This window comes from Mesoplodon bidens, assembly GCF_964165515.1.
Source record: "Mesoplodon bidens genome assembly, chromosome: X".
Taxonomy (NCBI): Eukaryota; Metazoa; Chordata; class Mammalia; order Artiodactyla; family Ziphiidae; genus Mesoplodon; species Mesoplodon bidens.
This window is the reverse complement of record NC_138163.1, coordinates 106,294,741-106,316,337: the sequence shown is the minus strand read 5'-3', so window position 1 is coordinate 106,316,337 and position 21,597 is coordinate 106,294,741. Positions and strand designations below refer to the sequence as shown.

The 21,597-nt window shown below is 37.4% G+C and overlaps 1 protein-coding gene across 1 annotated transcript in view; it reads right to left on the bottom strand.

Moving 5' to 3' along the window:
* Positions 1–2,026: 2,026 nt before the first annotated feature.
* RPGR (retinitis pigmentosa GTPase regulator) overlaps positions 2,027–21,597 on the bottom strand; it is a 66,384-nt gene continuing 46,813 nt past the window's right edge. Inside the window, exons 15-18 of the mRNA XM_081222091.1 lie at positions 21,002–21,145; positions 18,890–18,947; positions 17,321–17,397; positions 2,027–3,312 (exon numbers count right to left, since the gene is read on the bottom strand). Of these exons, the coding sequence (XP_081078217.1) occupies positions 3,103–3,312; positions 17,321–17,397; positions 18,890–18,947; positions 21,002–21,145 (489 nt within the window). The 3' untranslated portion in view covers positions 2,027–3,102. The remainder of the gene's footprint in view (positions 3,313–17,320; positions 17,398–18,889; positions 18,948–21,001; positions 21,146–21,597) is intronic.

Here is a 21,597-nt window from a genome sequence, read left to right as displayed (position 1 = left end):
CTACTATTTAGACAATTTCTAAACAAAGTACTTGTAAAGATTACTTCTGAGAAAGTTCAAAAGCTTTTCTAGAATAAAAAAAATTTTTTTTCATCTTGGGATAGATGTTAACCACGAATCAGATAAGATTTTTCTTAAAATAAAAACATATTAATGTCATTTAAAGTTAGATATAGCTCTCTAGTCCATTGCTAACCTTACCTTTAAGATATCTCATTTATCATAATACACATTTTATACATACCAGATGAAAATGAAAGCAAATGGAACTATTTGGGAATGCAGCTTGGTCTGGTCAGATAAAATTTCCTGCTGTAGTTTTCGTAAAGAATTTTAGGGTTAGGATAACATTTCCTGACGTTTCAGTGATTAGGACTGTGTATTAACATTATGCCAAAGTAGTCATCTGTCACAATTGTTGGAGGGACTGCTATTAAGCCTGTTTGTCTGTTGTCTCTTAACTTCAATATAGCTTCTTCCAGCAGAAACATCTTACTTTATTGTATTCAATATAGTTACACTCCATCATCCTCCCCCAACTCTCCACACTCCCAAGAAGGCTTAGTATGCATTTGTATGCGACAAAAAAATTACCTTCTTACTAGAATCATCACTTTTCTAATTAATTCTTTAACTCTCATTTCCTGCTTATAATCTGAGGCCAAACTACGGAAGATTACAATTGAGATAAATCCAGGGCCTAATTAATTATTTCAACATGTTTTCCTTGTAAACAAATTTATCTTGCCAAAATAATGTATTTTGTTTAAAACAGAGGTCACAATTTGCCTTTTGTGGGCAAAATTGGGCCTGCAGCTATGGTTTGGCTCTCCCTGTTTATGTACATGCATGCACACATGGACATGTACACGAATGAGTTGTCTATATAAAAACCCGCATTTCCACCTTCTTTTTAAAATGGCTGAGGGGAAGCTGCCCGGCTAGCTCAGTCGGCAGAGCATGAGACTCTTAAAATGGCTGAGGGTCTGGCAACACTGGGCCCAGTATTGAGAAACAGCAATTACCAGGTAGAACAGATTAGCAGCAGCTCCATTACGCTTATCTGTTTAGTCTCTGACAATACTTCAGTTATGTGATCCCTGGTTTAAATGTATTTTTTGTTAAGTTTAATAAAATATCCCCTCATTCCTGAGATGAAGACTTTCCAACTTTCTGATTTGAGAGAGGCCCTTTCCCAGAATAAAACTGATGTTAGTTTCTACTGCTGCATAACAAATTACCACAAAGTTCGTGGATTAGAACAACATATAGTTATTATCTCATAGTTTTCATAGGTCAGGAGCCTGGGTACTACTTAGCTAGGTCCTTTGCTCAGGGCCTCACAAAGCTGAAATCAGGGTGTCAGCCAGGGCTATGGTCTAATCTGAGGATTGGGCTCCTCTTCCAAGCTCACTGGTTGTTGGCAGAATTCAGTGCCTTGCAGTTGTAGAGTAGAAGCCTTCAGACCCTAGAGGCTTCTCACCCTGGCACATGGCCCTCTCCATAATATGGCAGTTTGCTTCTTCAAGGCCAACAGGAGAGCATCTCTACTGCTTTGAATTGCTCTGAATTCTTCCAACTCTGACATCTAGATCTTTTTTGAAAGGGCTCGCCTGATTAGGTCAGGCCCACCTAGGATTATCTCTCTTTTGCTTAAAGTTAACTCATTAGGAATCTTAATTATATCTGCAAAATATTTCATCTTTTCCACATAATATAACATAAGCAATGGAGTGATAGCTCATCATATTCACTGGTCTCCCCTACTCTCAAGGGGAAGGGATTATTCAAGGCAAGTATACCAGCAGGTGGGAACCTTGGGGGCCATTTTAGGATCCTGCCTATCACAACTGGCATGTCTTAGTATTACTGTGAGTTTCACTTCCACTTGGCTTCTATAGCTTATATTTTGGCAAAGTATTTTTACAATACTGTATTAGTACTATAGTGGCAATAGCAAAAATTTTTATTAAATTTACCTTTAATAAAATTAGAATTCCACTAAATGTAATATAGGAGACTATTTTGTAAGATTTCAAAATCACATCTATTCTAGACTAACATCCTTACAGCCTTTGTACGTGAAACACAAAGATGGAGTATTTTTGTTTAGTTTTGTTTAAATGGGGCAATGATCACTGTGATTGAATAAGCAAATGTTTTAGTCAGAAGTTAGAATGGGAAAAATGAAGGTAGTTTGATCAATTAAATATGTAGCATCTGTGAGCATAGGAAAGCAATGTTTCTATTAGAGCAGACTTAGCAGCTTTACCCTTCCTATTCCTTGTGGCAGAGCACTGTGTGACACAGCCAACCTTAGTTACCACTGTCCATGCTAGAGACAGCTGCAATGAGCCAGTCTGGCTGTGTCCAGTTCTCCTAGACTGGTGATCTGTGGCATGGTCAAACAGTGCAGATAATCTGCAATGTTTTCATGTCAAATCACCTCCCTAAAGAGAGGAGTGGGAAGCAAAGAAATTTCAACACAGTTTCTCCACAAAGATGTCCTGTTTATACAGTTGCCCTGATACTTTCTTTACTCAAAGGTAAATGCATTTTGCATCTTTCAATATTTTAAAATTAGATTTTTTTTGCCCCTGTTTTGTCAATTGATAACTCCAAGTACCTCCAAATTTTATTCATATTCACCCATTTAAACAGTGGAACCGACCAGCTATAGTTTATTAAAATATGTTCATTAAAAACAATTTTGACTCAGTTTTTGAAAATTGCAAATATATTAAAAACTGTGTCATGAGATTGCAAATATTGCCTTATGAAATTATAAAGAAGTAAAATTTAGTAAAAACTATGAAATATCTTAAGTTTCACATATAAAAATATATTTTATATTGCAACACTGAACCGTTAAGGCCACAACGCTTGAAGGAGAGTCTGAGATACACATATTCTGAAATTGCTTGTCAAAAATATCAGCATTTAAATAAATATCAAAACTGGTCATACTATTCAAACCAAATAAAGCATATTCTTAAGTTATATCTTTAAAAGTTTGTTATTAGTAACTTTCCGTCAGAGCTCAAATGTTTTCCGAGTATAAATTACAATGGGTGTGGTGACCATGAAAACATAAACATATATTCACAGTATTACACAAGATTTTGACCTTCTCTCCATATTTGGGGGTGAGGTATCCTGATGATTTTGCCCCATGTGGTTCTTGTTGGCATCTTTCTTATTCTTTTTAAAAGCTATTTTATCTCCTATTGATTTTATCTCTGGGACTGGCTCATTATTATTCTGCTTTCTACTTTTCTGGCTCGTCAATGACATCTTTTTAAAGAGGAAAATCTAGAAAAAAAAACACGCAGAGAATTCATTTCAGTAAGTGAAACAGTCACTTAATAGTATTTAGGGGGTATAATTTTCAACAAGTCTTAACATTATTTCATCACATCTTTATGAGGCACCACAATGGTACATTCTTAGCATCCACCAGCCTTTTTTCTTTTACCAACTGCAATCATGATTCTTCCCTAAAACAAGACCTTTCAAGGTTTACCCTTCAACACTATCAGTGCTTTGGTAATATGTTAACATTTTTCTTCAAAGAACAAATTTAGTATTTCACTTTGTTTTGTTATAAGAGAAAAAGATGAAAACCAGCATCTTCTAGAGGACATACCTCCCCATTCCTGTAGATCAGAACTTCTGGCAAAGTGTTAGTGCTGTCAAATGATGGGGGTGGGAGCCCCAGGTGCCTAAGTAGGCAGTTGGATATACAGACCTGCTGCTCAGGGGAGGCCAGGGCTGAGGACAGGCAGAATGCACATAACAGCTGAAGAGACGAAAGTAGACCCCATAACCCAGGGATTCCAGGTGGGCAGAAGAGAAAACAGAAGAAAAGAGACTGAGGAAAAGCCAAGTGTGAAAGGTAGGCAGAGGAAGAGGAGCCAGCACTGGGGACTGAGTTTTGTAGGAACAAAATCAGGAAAAAAAGGCAACTCAGAAGTCAGGGGAGGAAAATATCAAGAAGAGAGTGGCCAACAAGCCACATGCAGGAGACATCAAGGAAGATGATAACTGAAAAGTTCCAAATGATTTAAGCCCTTTGAGGATTTAGCCAGACAGAAAACAGGATTCCTAAAGAATGACAACCCAAATAATGGTTTTGACAAGATGCCAAAACCAAAGAACAGCTGAAGATCTGGCTCCTTCAGAAATTAAAATGGTGCTAATAATAATAGTTTGCCTTTAGCCTTAAAGAATGGAGGAACTAGAATGAAAAGTTGTAACTCAAAAAGTTAGTCTAGATAAAGAGTCTATGAACTAAAATGGGAGAACTTCTGTTCCTGCTATTGCGTAGGAATACACATCTTGAAAAATTCTGCCACTACAAAATGCCAAGAAATGCTGAAGAAGTATACAAAATATAATTTTATAATGTGTAGGTAAGCTCACATAAAATGAAGGGAAATCCCTGTGGGACAAAAAAAGGAGGGAGCAGGAAGCCTCAGGGGTGAGTTGAGTACTGAAATGGCTTTTATTGATCTCATAACTTCAACTCTTGGATTTTAACAGATTTGATCTCACAAAATATGGAGAATTGGAACTGAGACTCCTATATAAAGTGGGGACCCTCTGAGGACTAGGTCTTTAATGTAAGTTCACCTACAAAACATTGGAAGAGAACAAAATAACATGTCTCTCTCAGCCTAATAATGTTTTCCTAATGTGAGTTTGGGGTTAACATGTACAGTACTGGTGGAAAACCCTTAACTGAGACATTGACTGAAAGCTGTCCCGAAATGGTAACACCCAGGGAAGCTAAAAGAATTTTATATAAATTCTCTATGGATGGACTTACAGTAATCTAAGCTTTGAAGGATTTCCACAAAAAGTCCTGGTTGAACATGAATTTACAATCCAAATATCAAAACACAGAAGGAAACAAGACACCATTAGCAAGCCAGCCAAAGCAACAAACAGATTTAGACTCTGGAGGAAGTCTGACATTGGAATAACTAAATACAGAATATAAAATAAGTTTGCTTAAATTATTTAAAGGACTATAATAAAAAACAGGGTACTAGGTAAACAAAACAAGGTAAAAGATCAGATTGATTTGAAAAAGAATCAAAATAGAATTTCACTTCAAAATGTGAAAAACATAACTGAAATTAAAACTCAATAAGGAGGTTAAACAGCAGATTAGTCTCAGATGAAAAGATACTATGAAACAGACAAGCTCTGAAATTTCCCCAAATATCAATTAGATACACAAAATATAAAAGTAAAAATTAAAAGACACAGATAACAGAATAAAAAGTGTTATTATATTTGAGCTCCAAAGAGGAGAGAGGAAATATTCAAATATATAATGGATGAGAATTTTCTCAAAATGATGAATGACATGAATTCTCAGATTCAAGAGTCATAATGAATTAGAAGAAAGTTAAAATAAAAAGACTCACATCTAGGCATCTCATAGTGAAATGAAGCACATCAAAGACAAACAAACAATGTAAAAAGCAGCCAGACAGAAATGACAGATTATATGTGAAGTTACCAGCAATTATACTAAAGTAAATTTCTTAATAGCCACAATGGGAGGAGATACTAAAAAAAAATAATTGTCAACCAGCCATACCACCATTAATTTTCCAGTGAGTAGCAAGTGCAAGAGTTAACTTCAGAACGAAATTTATGACAGTAAGTTCCAAAGGATTTCTTCAGGAAAAATAAAAAACACTCCAGAAGGGACATCTGAGATGTGAAAAGGAATGGTGAATAAAGAAAGCGGTATAACAAATAATGATATTTGATTGATGAGGTTCAAAAAATTAATAGAATACTCGATACAATAACATGTAAAATGGGAAAAAATCGAGTGATAGGAGAGAAAACTCTTCTAAGATCCCGGTAACATTTGGGAAAAAGGAACATTGATTAGCTTTAGATTTTAGGTACATGTTAAAAAGTATAAAGTCAGAATCCACCTTATAGGCCATTTACAAAAGACACATCTAAAGTAGAAGTATAAGAATGAAAAAAGATATATTAGGAAAATGCTAACCATAGGAAAACAAGTATAGCTATGATAATATTCAATAAAATAAAGTAGCATTTTTTTAGGAACAAAGAAGAATACTACCAATGGTAAGATAATAGACTTAAACCTAATGACACCAATAATTAGATTAAATATAACTGGTCTGAACGCTCCAATTAAAAAGGCAGGGCTTCCGTCATGCTGCAGTGGTTAAGAATCCGCCTGCCAATGCAGGGGACACAGGTTCAAGCCCTGGTCCGGGAGGATCCCACATGCTGCGGAGCAACTAAGCCCGTGCGCCACAACGACTGAGCCTGCACTCTAGAGCCTGCAAGCCACAACTACTGAGGGCACGTGCCAAAACTACTGAAGCCCACGCGCCTAGTACCTGTGCTCTGCAACAAGAGAAGCCACTGCAATGAGAAGCCCGGGCACCACAACGAAGAGTAGCCCCCGCTCGTCGCAACTAGAGAAAGCCTGTGTGCAGCAACGAAGACCCAATGCAGCCATAAATAAATAAATTTAAAAATAGGCAGAGATTTTCAGATTACATAAAAAAGCAAGACCCTGGTGCTCCAGCAAATGGTGAAAGCTCTCTCAGAGATCTCCATCTCAACGCGAAGACCCAGCTCCACTCAACGACCAGTAAGCTACAGTGCTGGACACCCTGTGCCAAACAACTAGCAAGACAGGAACACAACCCCACCCATTAGCAGAGAGGCTGCCTAATATCATAATAAGTTCACAGACACCCCAAAACATACCACCGGATGCAGTCCTGCACACCAGAAAGACAAGATCCAGCCTCATTCACCAGAACACAGGCACCAGTCCCCTCCACCAGAAAGCCTACAAAACCCACTGAACCAACCTCGCCCAACGGGGGCACACACCAAAAACAACGGGAATTACAAACCTGCAGCCTGTGAAAAGGAGACCCCAAGCACAGTAAATTAAGCAAAATGAGAAGACAGAGAAATACACAGCAGATGAAGGAGCAAGGTAAAAACCCAACAGACCAAACAAATGAAGAGGAAATAGGCAGTCTACCTGAAAAAGAATTCAGAGAAATGATAGTAAAAGATGATCCAAAATCTTGGAAATAGAATGGAGAAAATACAAGAAACGCTTAACAAGGACCTAGAAGAACTAAAGAGCAAACAAACAATGATGAACAACACAATAAATGAAATTAAACATTCTCTAGAAGGAATCAATAGCAGAATAACTGAGGCAGAAGAATGGATAAGTGACCTGGAAGATAAAATAGTGGAAATAACTACCACAGAGCAGAATAAACAAAAAAGAATGAAAAGAATTGAGGACAGTCTCAGAGACCTCTGGGACAACATTAAACGCACCAACGTTTGAATTATAGGGGTCCCAGAAGAAGAAGAGAAAAGGAAAGGGACTGAGAAAATATTTGAAGAGATTATAGTTGAAAACTTCCCTAATATGGGAAAGGACATAGTCAATCAAGTCCAGGAAGCGCAGAGTCCCATACAGGATAAATCCAAGGAGAAACACGGCAAGACACATATTAATCAAACTATCAAAAATTAAATACAAAGAAAAAATACTAAAAGCAGCAAGGGAAAAGCAACAAATAACATACAAGGGAATCCCCATAAGGTTAACAGCTGATCTTTCAGCAGAAACTCTGCAAGCCAGAAGGGAGTGGCAGGACATAGTTAAAGTGATGAAAGAGAAAAACCTAAAACCAAGATTACTCTACCCAGCAAGGATCTCAATTCAGATTCGATGGAGAAATTAAAACCTTTACAGACAAGCAAAAGCTAAGAGAATTCAGCACCACCAAACCAGCTTTACAAGAAATGCTAAAGGAACTTCTCTAAGCAGGAAACACAAGAGAAGGAAAACACCTACCATAACAAACCCAAAATAATTAAGAAAATGGTAATAGGAACACACATATCGATAACTACCTTAAATGTAAATGAATTAAATGCTAGAAACAAAAGACACAGACTGGCTGAATGGATACAAAAACAAGACCTGTATATATGCTGTCTACAAGAGACCCACTTCAGACCTAGGGATACATACAGACTGAAAGTGAGGGGATGGAAAAAGATATTCCATGTAAATGGAAATCAAAAGAGAGCTGGAGTAGCAATTCTCATATCAGACAAAACAGACTTTAAAATAAAGACTATAGGGCTTCCCTGGTGGCGCACTGGTTGAGAGTCCGCCTGCTGATGCAGGGGACGCAGGTTCGTGCCCCGGTCTGGGAAGATCCCACATGCCGCGGAGCAGCTGGGCCCGTGAGCCATGGCTGCTGAGCCTGTGTGTTCAGAGCCTGTGCTCTGCAACGGGAGAGACCACAACAGTGAGAGGCCCACGTACAGCAAAAAAACTTAAAAAAAATAAATAAATAAAGACTATATATTTTATTATAGTAAATAAAGAGACAAAGAAGGACACTACAAAGAGATAAAGAGGGACACTACATAATGATCAAGGGATCAATCCAAGAAGAAGATATAACAGTTGTAAATATTTATGCACCTAACATAGGAGCACCTCAATACATAAAGCAAATGTTAACAGCCATAAAAGGGGAAATTGACAGTAACACAATTATAGTAGGGGACTTTAAAAACCTACTTTCACTAATGGACAGATCATCCAAAATGAAAATAAAGAAAGAAACACAAGCTTTAAATGATACATTAAACAAGATGGACTTAATTGATATTTGTAGGACATTCCATCCAAAAACAACAGAATACACTTTCTTCTCAAGTGCTCATGGAACATTCTCCAGGATAGATCATAACTTGGGTCACAAATCAAGCACTGGTAAATTAAAAAAAATGAAATCGTATCAAGTATCTTTTCCGACCACAACGCTATGAGACTAGATATCAATTACAGGAAAAAATCTGGCAAAAATACAAACACATGGAGGCTAAACAATGTACTACTAAATAACCAAGAGATCACTGAAGAAATCAAAGATGAAATAAAAAAATACCTAGAAACAAATGACAATGAAAACACGACGACCCAAACCCTGTGGGATGCAGCAAAAGCAGTTCTAAGAGGGAAGTTTATAGCAATACAATCCTACCTCAAGAACAAGAAACATCTCAAATGAACACCGTAACCTTACACCTAAAGCAATTAGAGAAGAACAAAAAAACCCCAAAGGTAGCAAAAGGAAAGAAATCATAAACATCAGATCAAAAATAAATGAAAAAGAAATGAAGGAAACAACAGCTAAGAGCAATAAAACTGAAAGCTGGTTCTTTGAGAAGATAAACAAAATTGATAAACCATTAGCCAGACTCAAAAGGAAAAAAAGGGAGAAGACTCAAATCAGTAGAATTAGAAATGAAAAATGGGGCTTCCCTAGTGGCGCAGTGGTTCAGAGTCCACCTGCCGATGCAGGGGACACGGGTTCGTGCCCTGGTCTGGGAAGATCCCACATGCCGCGGAGTGGCTGGGCCCGTGAGCCGTAGCCGCTGGGCCTGCGCGTCCGGAGCCTGTGCTCCGCTGCGGGAGAGGCCACAACAGTGAGAGGCCCGTGTACCGCAAAAAAAAAAAAAAAAAAAAAAAAAAGAAATGAAAAATGAGGAGTAACAACTGACACTGCAGAAATACAAAGGATCATGAGAGATTACTACAAGCAACTATATGCCAATAAAATGGACAACCTGGAAGAAAGGGACAAATTCTTAGAAAAGCACAACCTTCTGAGACTGAACCAGGAAGAAACAGAAAGTATAAACAAACCAATCACAAGCACTGAAATTAAGATTGTGATTAAAAATCTTGCAACAAACAAAAGCCCAGGACCAGAGGGCTTCACAGGCTAATTCTATCAAACATTTAGAGAAGAGCTAACACCTATCCTTCTCAAACTCTTCCAAAATATAGCAGAGGGAGGAACACTCCCAAACTCATTCTACAAGGCCACCATCACCCTGATAACAAACCAGACAAAGATGTCACAAAAAAAGAAAACTACAGCCCAATATCACTGATGAACATAGATGCAAAAATCCTCAACAAAATACTAGCAAACAGAATCCAACAGTACATTAAAAGGATCATACACAATGATCAAGTAGGGTTTATCCCAGGAATGCAAGGCTTCTTCAATATATGCAAATCAATCAATGTGATACACCATATTAACAAACTGAAGGAGAAAAACCATATGATCATCTCAACAGATGCAGTAAAAGCTTTCGACAAAATTCAACACCCATTTATGATAAAAACCCTCCAGAAAGTAGGCATAGAGGGAGCTTACCTCAACATAATAAAGGGCATAGGGCATATATGACAAACCCGCAGCCAACATCGTTCTCAATGGCGAAAAACTGAAACCATTTCCTCTAAGATCAGGAACAAGACAAGGTTGTCCACTGTCACCACTATTATTCAACATAGTTTTCGAAGTTTTAGCCACAGCAGTCAGAGAAAAAAAAGAAATAAAAGGAATCCAAATCGGAAAAGAAGTAAAGCTGTCACTGTTTGCAGACGACATGATACTATACATAGGGAATCCCAAAGATGCTACCAGAAAACTGCTAGAGCTGATCAATGAATTTGGTAAAGTAGCAGGATATAAAATTAATGCACAGAAATCTCTGGCATTCCTACACACTAATGATGAAAAATCTGAAAGAGAAATTAAGGAAAGACTCCCATTTACCATTGGAAAAAAAGAATAAAATACCTAGGTATAAACCTACCTGTGGAGACAAAAGACCTATATGCAGAAAACTATAAGACACTGATGAAGAAATTAAAGATGATACCAACAGATGGAGAGATATACCATGTTCTTGGATGGGAAGAATCAACATTGTGAAAATCATTATACTACCCAAAGCAATCTACAAATTCAATGCAATCCCTATCAAACTACCAATAGCATTTTTCACAGAAGTAGAACAAAAAATATTTCACAATTTGAATGGAAACATAGAAGACCCTGAATAGCCACAGCAATCTTGAGAAAGAAAAACGGAGCTGGAAGAATCAGGCACCCTGACTTCAGACTATACTACAAAGCCACAGTCATCAAGACACTATGGGACTGGCACAAAAACAGAAATATAGATCAATGGAACAGGATAGAAAGCCCAGAGATATACCTACACACGTATGGTCACCTTATCTTTGATAAAGGAGGCAAGAATATACAATGGAGAAAAGACAGCCTCTTCAATAAGTGGTGCTGGGAAAACTGGACAGCTACATGTAAAAGAATGAAATTAGAACACTCCCTAACACCATACACAAAAATAAACTCAAAGTGGATTAAAGACCTAAATGTAAGGTCAAACACTATCAAACTCTTAGAGGAAAACATAGGCAGAACACTCTATTGTCAGAAATCACAGCAAGATCCTTTTGGACCCACCTCCTAGAGAAATGGAAATAAAAACAAAAATAAACAAATGGGACCTAAAGAAACTTCAAAGCTTTTGCACAGCAAAGGAAACCATAAACAAGACCAAAAGACAACCCTCAGAATGGGAGAAAATATTTGCAAACGAAGCAACTGACAAAGAATTAATCTCCAAAATATACAGGCAGCTCATGTAGCTCAATATCAAAAAAACAAACAACCTAATCCAAAAATGGGCAGAAGGCCTAAATAGACATTTCTCCAAAGAAGATATCCAGATTGCCAGAAACACATGAAAGGATGCTCAACATCACTAATCATTAGAGAAATGCAAATCCAAACTACAATGAGGTATCACCTCACACCAGTCAGTATGGCCATCATCAAAAAATCTACAGACAATAAATGCTGGAGAGGGTGTGGAGGAAAGGGAACACTCTTGCACTGCTGGTGGGAATGTGAATTGGTACAGCCACTATGGAGAACAGTATGGAGGTTCCTTAAAAAACTAAGAATACAATTACCATACGACCCAGCAATCCCACTACTGGGCATATACCCTGAGAAAAGCATAATTCAAAAAGAGTCAGGTACCACAGTGTTTATCACAGCTCTATTTACAATAGCCAGGACATGGAAGCAACCTACGTGTCCATCAACAGATGAAGGGATAAAGAAGATGTGGCACATGTATACAATGGAGTATTACTCCACCATAAAAAGAAATGAAACTGAGTTATTTGTAGTGAGGTGGATGGACACAGACGTAGAGAGTGGACTTGAGTACATGGGGAGCGGGAAGGGTAAGCTGGGACAAAGTGAGAGAGTGGCATGGACATATATACATTACCAAATGTAAAATAGATAGCTAGTGGGAAGCAGCCACATAGCACAGGGAGATCAGCTCAGTGCTTTGTGTCCACCTAGAGGGATGGGATGGGGATAGTTGGAGGGAGATGTAAGAGGGAGGAGATATGGGGATATATGTTTATGTATAGCTGACTCACTTTGTTATACAGCAGAAACTAACACACCATTGTAAAAGAATTATACTCCAATAAAGATGTTAGAAAAAAAAAGAAGCAAGATCCATCTGCCTGCTGCCTAAATCAAATGTACTTCAAATGTATAATCACAAATGGGTTAAAAGTAAAAGTATGTTAAAAGATGATAACTCTAATCCAAAGAAAGCTAAAGTGGCTATATATTATCAGATCAAGTAGCTTTTAGAGCAAAGACTATCACTGGCTATAAAGAAGGTCATTTCATAATGATGAAGGGGTCAATTAATTAGAGCAGGTAATAATTCTAAACATTATAGAACCAAATAACAGCTTTAAGATACATAAAGCAAAAATTAATAGAAGTACAAGGGAAATTAGACAAATTCTCAATTTATAGTCAGGGATTTTAATACCTCTCTTTTAATAATAGAACAAGTAGACAGATAATCAGGAAGGATGGAGAAGACTTGAACAACACTATCAACCAACTTGACTTAATTGTCACTGATAGAACACTCCACCCAACAACAGGATTCTTCTCAACCTTCTTCTCAAATGAACATTTACCAAGATAAACTTGATTCTGGGCCATAAAATGTTTCTCAATAAATTTAAAAGGAATCAATTCATATTAAGTATGTTCTCCAATTACAATGTAATTAAATTAGAAAGTAATAACAGAAAGATCACTGGAAAAATCTCCAGCAACATTGAAATTAAATAACGCATGAGTCAAAGAAGAAATCAAAGGGGAAATTAGAAAGTATTCTGAACTGAATGAAAATGAAAACACAACATATCAAGTACTTCAGGGGAAATTTATAACACAAAAGCCTATAATAGAAAATAAGAAAGGTCTCAAATCAGTGATCTCAACTTCCATGTTAAGAAACATTCAACAATGTTGCTAAAGGAAATTTGAGAAGACATCAGTAAATGAAGACAAATGTCATATTCATGAATTAGGAGACTTAATATTGTTAAAATGTTAATTCTTCCCAAGTTTATCTGTAGATTCAAAAACCATGCCAAATCAAAATCCCAGCAGGCATTTTTTTCACTAATTGACAAACTGATTATAAAAATTCACATGGAAGTGCAAAGGGTCTAGAATAGCCAAAACAAGTGTGAAAAGGAGCAAAGTTGGAGGACTAACAGTTCCTGATTTCAAGAGTTATATCAAAGCTACAGTAATCAAGACAGTGTGATACTGGCACAAGATAAACAGATTGAAGGAACAGAATACAGAGTCCAGAAATAGGCTCACACATAAAAAGTCAATTGCTTTCTGACAAAGGTATGAAGGCAATTCAGTAGAGGACAGGCTTTTTAAAAATCTTTTCAACAAATGGTGCTAGAACAATGGGATGTCCATATGCAAAAAAAAGAACTTCAATCCATACCTTTACCATATGAGAAATTAACTCAAAATAGAATACCACTCAGCAATATAAAGGAATGAACTATTGATACATGCATGGATGAATCTCAAAACAGTATCAGTTATTTGCTGAGTACAGCAGGGGGATGTGGGGTGTAGACAGGGATCACAGAGAGGCACAAAGAACCTTCTGCTGATAATGGCGCTGTTCACTCTCTTGATTGTGATTATGCTTTCACAGCTGTATATGTATGTCAAAACTAATCAGATTATATACTTCAAATATGTGTAGTTCATTATAGGTCAATTATACCTAAATAAAGCTATTTTTATTTATTTATTTATTTATTTATTTATTTTTAATTTAGCAAATTTAATCAGTTATACATATACATATGTTCCCATATCCCCTCCCTTTTGCATCTCCCTCCTGCCCTCCCTATCCCACCCCTCCAGGCGGTCACAAAGCACCGAGCTGATCTCCCTGTGCTATGCGGCTGCTTCCCACTAGCTAGCTACCTTACATTTGGTAGTGTATATATGTCCATGCCGCTCTTTTGCTTTGTCACAGCTTACCCTTCCCCCTCCCCATATCCTCAAGTCCATTCTCTAGTAGATCTGTGTAATAAAGCTATTTTTAAAAAGCAGGGGAGTAATTATTGGGTGCGTCCGAAAGAGATAGTCTCAGGTATTAAGCCTGAAAAAACTGACAGCAACAGGATACCATATGTATAAATGACCTCAGATTTTCCTCACAATAGAGTAAAGCTAACTGTGTACTTGGGGCAAACGTGCTGTGTTGTGCTGCCACGGTGAATAAAGCTTAGCATCAGAGAAAAGGAAGCCGTCAGGAAAGGCAAGAATCCACAGGCATAATTTTTGATGGAGAAATCCTCATCTCAGCCTCTTGTATTTATGGTAGTGACAATGAATAAGAAATCTATTGACTGTGAACTGGCATGGGGAACTATCCCGGAATCCGCCATATTCTAGCTAGTTTCTGAGGGGTGGCACTGGATTTTTAACCTATCTGCAGCCTTTAGCCTTGTGCCTAGCACGTAAGAGGCACCCAGTAAATACATGCTAAATAAACACATGAATAAACTAATACCATGGTGGGAAGAAATTATTATTAATAGCTAAAAAGCTTACTACTTTTTTCAGTACCTTACTTAGGTGGAAATTAAGCCAATAACACATTTTTCTTAGCGGCTAACTGTGGATTCAAATTTGCTACAGTTTGGAAAAGCAATATTTGGCGATTTCCAAATATAACAATCAAAAGATCTCTGCCACCAATTAAAATTATGGGTCCTAACCTGGCTATCTGAAACATTTAAAATCATCAAAACAAAATTCAATGGAGAATTCTGTCTTGTAGAGACCAAGAGTGTACTTATTTCTTTTTTTTTTTAATTACCTTCGGAGTGGCTGTCTAATTAAAGGAGGGGATGTAAAATTTCAAACACATGCTTATCTTGATATGAGTTAATGCATCATTTATTTTCCATGTTTTAAAAACAGTTTGATTTGTTTGGCTTAGATGGTAATAAATAGGTTAGAGACATTGTAGATTAAAATATATTATGTGGGAATGATTGAAAAAAATCTCATCTAAATCATCTATTTCCTTTTTAAAATATATAGAATAACAGACTATTCTTTAAGTAGGAAATACATTTATTACTGCTTGACTTTTAAAATATAATTTTTAATACTTTTTCTTTTCTTTATGCAAGGAAATGCATACTTACTGAATTATATTTTTCCATTAGGTATAAATGAGAATTTAAGCAGAATCAAAGTTTAGGACTGAATTTGTCAGCCTGGCACTCTGTATCCTGGCCTGGCCTCACCTTTGTCCCATGGACTGGCGCGGCTCCCTGATGCTACTGTAGGTGCCTGCCACACAGCATGCCTTCCCTGGCTCCGGCCTCTCCTGTCCTGCGTATCCAAATCCTACCAACTATGGACAATGCTGAAGACGGGAGAGGCTGAAAAGTTCCCTAAACTCGACCACATATTCTACAATATGCATTTTCATTTGGTCAGAGGTGTGTTTCAAATATTTTTTTCTGCTGCTTCATTTCACTTTTCCTCCCCTTAGGTTCTTAGGTCTCCTGACTCCTTTACTTTTCATCCCTCTCCCTCAGATTTGATTTTCTTTTCCAGACTCTTTCCCTGAGCTCTTTGTAAGTGAAAAGAGTTTTCACAGGAACACTATGAAGTATACTGGTGGAATATCTGTTAAATGTTCTGTTCTACTAGACGGAGAATCTAAAAAGTTCTTAAACCTTGATGAAATGTTCTAGCGATGCATGTTATAATTCTAAGAAGGATAATAATTCCGAAGTGTCCTTTGAGCCAGGTCACAGACATCTTTTGGGTATGGTAATCCAAACTTATTATTTTATAAAGATAAAAATAGTAATGAAGTAATTTTTAGTAAAAGATAACAATATGGAGATTTGGGCTAAAATAACTTCTGAAATTTCTGAAGTAATTCTGAAAGGAATTTCAGAGTGGCATATACCTACAAAGATGGCAAAAAACAGGCTGTTTACTACCCTAAGGGCGGCTCCTGGTTTTACCTTCATCCTTTCCTCTTTCTTACCCCCTCACATTTTACAATCCATTGTCAACCAAAAATGTTTACTGAGCATCTACCATTTACCAGGAACTGTGATAAGTGCTAAGGATACACTAGAAAGTGAAACAGAAAATAGTTTATGTCCCCAAGGAGCTGAAGGCCAGTGGGGAGATACAGACATAAAGTAAATGAATATACAAATGACTATGTAATTGCAAACTGTGACAAATACTAAGAAGTATGAGAAAAGGGTGCTCTGTGAGAGAATAATAATGGGACATAATAATTTATATAAGTGCTGCTGGTTACAAAAGGCCTCTGTGTGGAAAAGACATTTAAGCTGACACCTAAGTTGAATAAGAATTAACGAGGCTTTTCGTTTTTCTTGTCTTCCATGTTACCTCCTAACACTTCTACCTGGCAATGTAATCTCATGATTAAATAAAGTTTTTCTGTAAGTGGAAAGAGTAATTTACTTCCAAGAAGAAGAAACGTATCCATCAGACTTGTAACAACTCCAAAACAGGTACTAGGAGAGACTGGAGTAGCATGTTGTAATGTTTTCTAAGCACAGTCATCTTTATTTTTTCATTCATCCTATTTCTTGGCTTTGCCTTACTCTCTTCTAGACTCCCGGGATACTATACTCTTATAATTTAAGCAGTAGAGTTCTTTTACATATCTTTTATTGTATGATGAATCAGTATGCATGAGGATTGAAAGGAACATGCTATTACATTTTTGCAGAGCAATCTGAATCATAATTCAATAAGTAAACATGCACGTTAAAAATGTGAAACATCACCTGAAATTCGTCACATGTTCTTGAGTCATCAAAACCCATATTAAGGGAGTTAAATTATGTGGATAACCATATAAAAAGTAGTAGAAGCAATTCAATACTTTAGCCTTAACACTAAAATGAAAAATTCATTTCACTTACCTTCTTTGATTTTTTTGTTGATTTACTATCTTCCAGGATTTCTGAAGGACTGCTCTTTGCACGATCATGCATATTTCCTATGATAGGATATATTTAGAAATATTTTTTCTAACTAATGAGAAAAAGAAAAGTCCTGAGGCTTTCAGTGAAACTCTATCAACCATGAATTATGGGGTAATACTGAAGAGTAGTGGACAACTGCATATTTCCTGAAAAATTAAGGCAAAAATCTCAGAATGACCTGACCAATGCTGTAAATGTTTAGATGACCAGTACCAAGTATAGCAAAAGTTAACAGTAAATGTTAGGGAAGACTTCTGTAAAATATAAATTACCTTTTAAAAAAATTAACCTCATTGTAATGAAATTATTTGTACCCAAATGGACATGTCATTTTTTTGGTATTTCAAATTAATCCACATGTTATATAGTTGAATAATGATCTTTAAAGTAGACTCATGAAGCATATGCATTCTTCTAATTTTATATTATCAACAACTTAAATCTTACATTTAATTTCTTTTTAACACTTTAGGTTATATGCTAAGAATACTTAGAGATGACAAATATTTTAACATTTTGCTTAAAATATTCTAAAACTTACTACTCTTTTTGCAGAAGTTAGAAGGAAAAATGTATTAAGGGAACTATTCCTTCTTCTGCTTAAGTTCTGATCAGATATCCACTACTACAGACAGTTATTTGTAATGACATCGCAGCAAAAGGTCCACTGTGATGTGATGGTGTGGAAACATAATATAGGGGTCATATAGCAAAAGCACCAATGATTTGGGTGTAGAAACTGTAGGTCCCAAGGGCAGTCACAATCTACTCTGTTCTGTGGCACCTGTTCTCTGACACCAACAGCGAGGCTTGGGAAAGGACTCCCCTGAAATGCCTGTGGTAAGATCAAAGACTCAGGTCTGGTCTCGGGGGGAAATAACTGGATGGCCTGCTGTGGCTCTAGACCAGCCTGGACATCAGCGATGGGGTCTGGCAGTGCTCACCAGACATATATATCAAGATCTGGGACAAAAGCCCAACTTAATAATACTGATTGAAAAAAAAAGTAGTAAAAAGGCTGTTCTAAACCACTTAACACTGACACATGAGCAGCCATGAAGAAGCTGTGGCGGTGATCAATGAGAACACATAAACCTGTGTCACATATTTCATAGCTTATTATGAGGGTCATGTGACAATAAAAAGTGTAAAATAGAATACATACGTGTAAGTCATAATTCTTTGGTTACAGCACACATATGCATAAATATCTGTATGTACATATGAACGTAGTATTTTATGTATCTACTTTTTTTTTTTTTTTGCGGTACGCGGGCCTCTAACTGTTGTGGCCTCTCCCATTGCGGAGCACAGGCTCCGGACGCGCAGGCTCAGCAGCCATGGCTCACGGGCCTAGCCGCTCCGCGGCATGTGGGATCCTCCCGGACCGGGGCACGAACCCATGTCCCCTGCATCGGCAGGCGGACTCTCAACCACTGTGCCACCAGGGAAGCCCTGCATCTAGCCTTTTTAAAAGTATGCTTTTAAAGTCAAATGTGCTCACACCTTTTGGATTTTCACTGTATTCATGAATGGCCCATTCCTCTCGGTTGGCTTTTGTGTCCTATAAACAATAAAGAAACAATATAATAAAAAACATATTTGTGCTGAGCTAGAAAACCTAGTCTTGGTTTTAAGCAGGGTTCTAGAGTCAGTCTCTAGCTAACAACATAAACATGTGACAATTACTTCCCTTTGCAAGACTCTTGCCTTAAACGCTGGGTGATTGCTAATGTCTTTCCTAGCTTAAAATTGCATGATTAGGGCTTCCCCGGTGGCACAGTGGTTAAGAATCCACCTGCCAATGCAGGGGACATGGGTTCGAGCCCTGGTCTGGGAGGATCCCACATGCCGCGGAGCATCTAAGCCCATGCGCCACAACTACTGAGCCTGCGCTCTAGAGCCCGTGAGCCACAGCTACTGAGCCACCGTGCCACAACTAATGAAGCCCATGTGCCTAGGGCCTGTGCTCCGCAATAAGAGAATCCACTGCAATGAGAAACCCACGCACCACAATGAAGAGTAGCCTCCGCTTGCCACAACAAAAGAAAGCCTGTGCGGCAACGAAGGCCCAGTTCAGCCATAAATTTTAAAATAAATAAATAAATAAGTAAGTAAATACAGTTCCCTTAAAAAAATCGTATAATTAACAAGAATTGTATATTTAAGAATTCTACTCAAAGAAGATTCAGGAACATTAATTGGTATAGGAATTAGCTCAACATTTTATAATGTCAAATTGGAGTTTAATGAATCCTATGCTAAAGAATTTCAGGGATCACCATAACTGGAACTCATAAATGTTCTTTATAAAATAGAATCTTTTCCTCCCTCTTTTTTTTTAACATTTAATATTTATTTATTTGGTTGTGCTTGTGGCAGGTCTTAGTTGTGGCAGGCAGGTTCCTTAGTTGCGGCATGTGGGCTCCTTAGTTGCAGCTTGCATGCGGAACCTAGTTCCCTGACCAGGGATTGGACCCGGGCCCCCTGCGTTGGGAGCGTGGAGTCTTAACCACTGCACCACCAGGGAAGTTCCATCGTTCCCTCCCTCCGAAAGAAAACAATAACTGCTAGAACATACGTTTTCCTCAGTGAGAGGAAGGAGTCTTGGAAAAAGAAAGAAGCAAGGAACAGAATGACCTCTTTAGCACAATACCATTTTGTAAATTGAAAAAAAAACACACAAAACAACAACACGTTTTACAATTACACATTCAAATAAAAGGACAAGCATGTTTCAGTGGTTGGCTATGTTAGGGAAAAGGGGAATGAGGCTCAAAGGGAATCAATTTAAATAAAGAGAGAAGCACCTTGCACAGACCAGTGATGATAGTGTTTCATCAATGAGAAGGCAGGATTAACTCAGAGCTCTTTGCAAGAGGTCCAAAAAATGAAATGAAAATGAATCAATACAGTATCATTCAGTTTGGGTTTCTGAATTCCATACCTCTGAAATGAATCCAGAGTAGTGCTAACAAACGAATGATTTCAAACCTACCAACTGTCTCCTAGCAGGGTCACTCTTAGGTATATCTGCCAAATGGAAGAGATGTTTTTGGCATCCCTAGCTCCACTTTCAGGGTGGCTTTCTCTTCCTCAGTGAGGCCTCCTCCCATTCCTCCTATGAATACTTTCTTCTATACCACATCTCTGCAGAACTGATAACAACCTCTAACACTGCTGTGAACAACTTTCATTTGTCCATGTCCATGTAAATATACACACGTATGTGTGCACATACGCATCCCATTTCTGCCACTAGTACTGGGCTCCTAACGTTGTAATTTTATCATTTCAAGGACCTGGGGCTGAACTTCTTGGTTAATTTGTCAAGAGTGTACTAAACTGGCCCATATCAATTGATTTCCATTCATTTGAAGAACAGAATGCTACCAAGAAATGTGGAAAGAATGCTAGAGAAAAAAGAGTGTCTGATTCATAAATGTGTCAAAGCTTGTCCTATAGCACATGAACAAAGTTATTCATGGAAATATTTCTGTTCTCCAAGGAAGCTGGAATCTGCCCTCTGCAGAGACCAGGGGACCCATATGCTTTCTCTTGGGCAGAGTCTTGGGATTTAAGCACTTATCATCATACCTTTTCAATGGCTGTCAATACCTTTTTAACTGAGTTGTCGGTTTCACTGTGGTTGTCTGCAGGAACACTTTTATTGTCTCCTGTAGCTTTCTTCTCGCCTTCTAGATATTCCTTAATTTCCTCATGCACGTCTTCTGGCTCATCATATTCTGAAAATTCGTGATCCTGTGACAAAATTGATGATCAGGGAAGAGTTAAAATTTTCTTCTTTAAAAAACAGAGATTTGATATTGCTGTCGTAAACAATTTATACCATCTCAAAGAACATATAGACTATGAATTCAAATATTAAAGTCAAAGAAATAAAATACTGAATAATCCATGCTGCATATCAAGTTACTATATTACCAAGGATTTCATGCATGTTACTCTATTTCAACATTTTCAATGACTAGGGTTCCCAAAGTTCTTTTTACCACCTATGGTAAGGTTAAAATGGAAAAACAAAATGCTTTCTGGGCTGTCTCAAAAGAATGCTTTTCAATATTAGAGAAGTTAAAAAGCTTTCTATCTACTGTAGCATTATAACATAATCATATGTATATATTATGTTCATTTTCCAAAACAAAAGGATTTAAAATCACTTCAGAAGTACAATTCACCAATATTCACAAGAG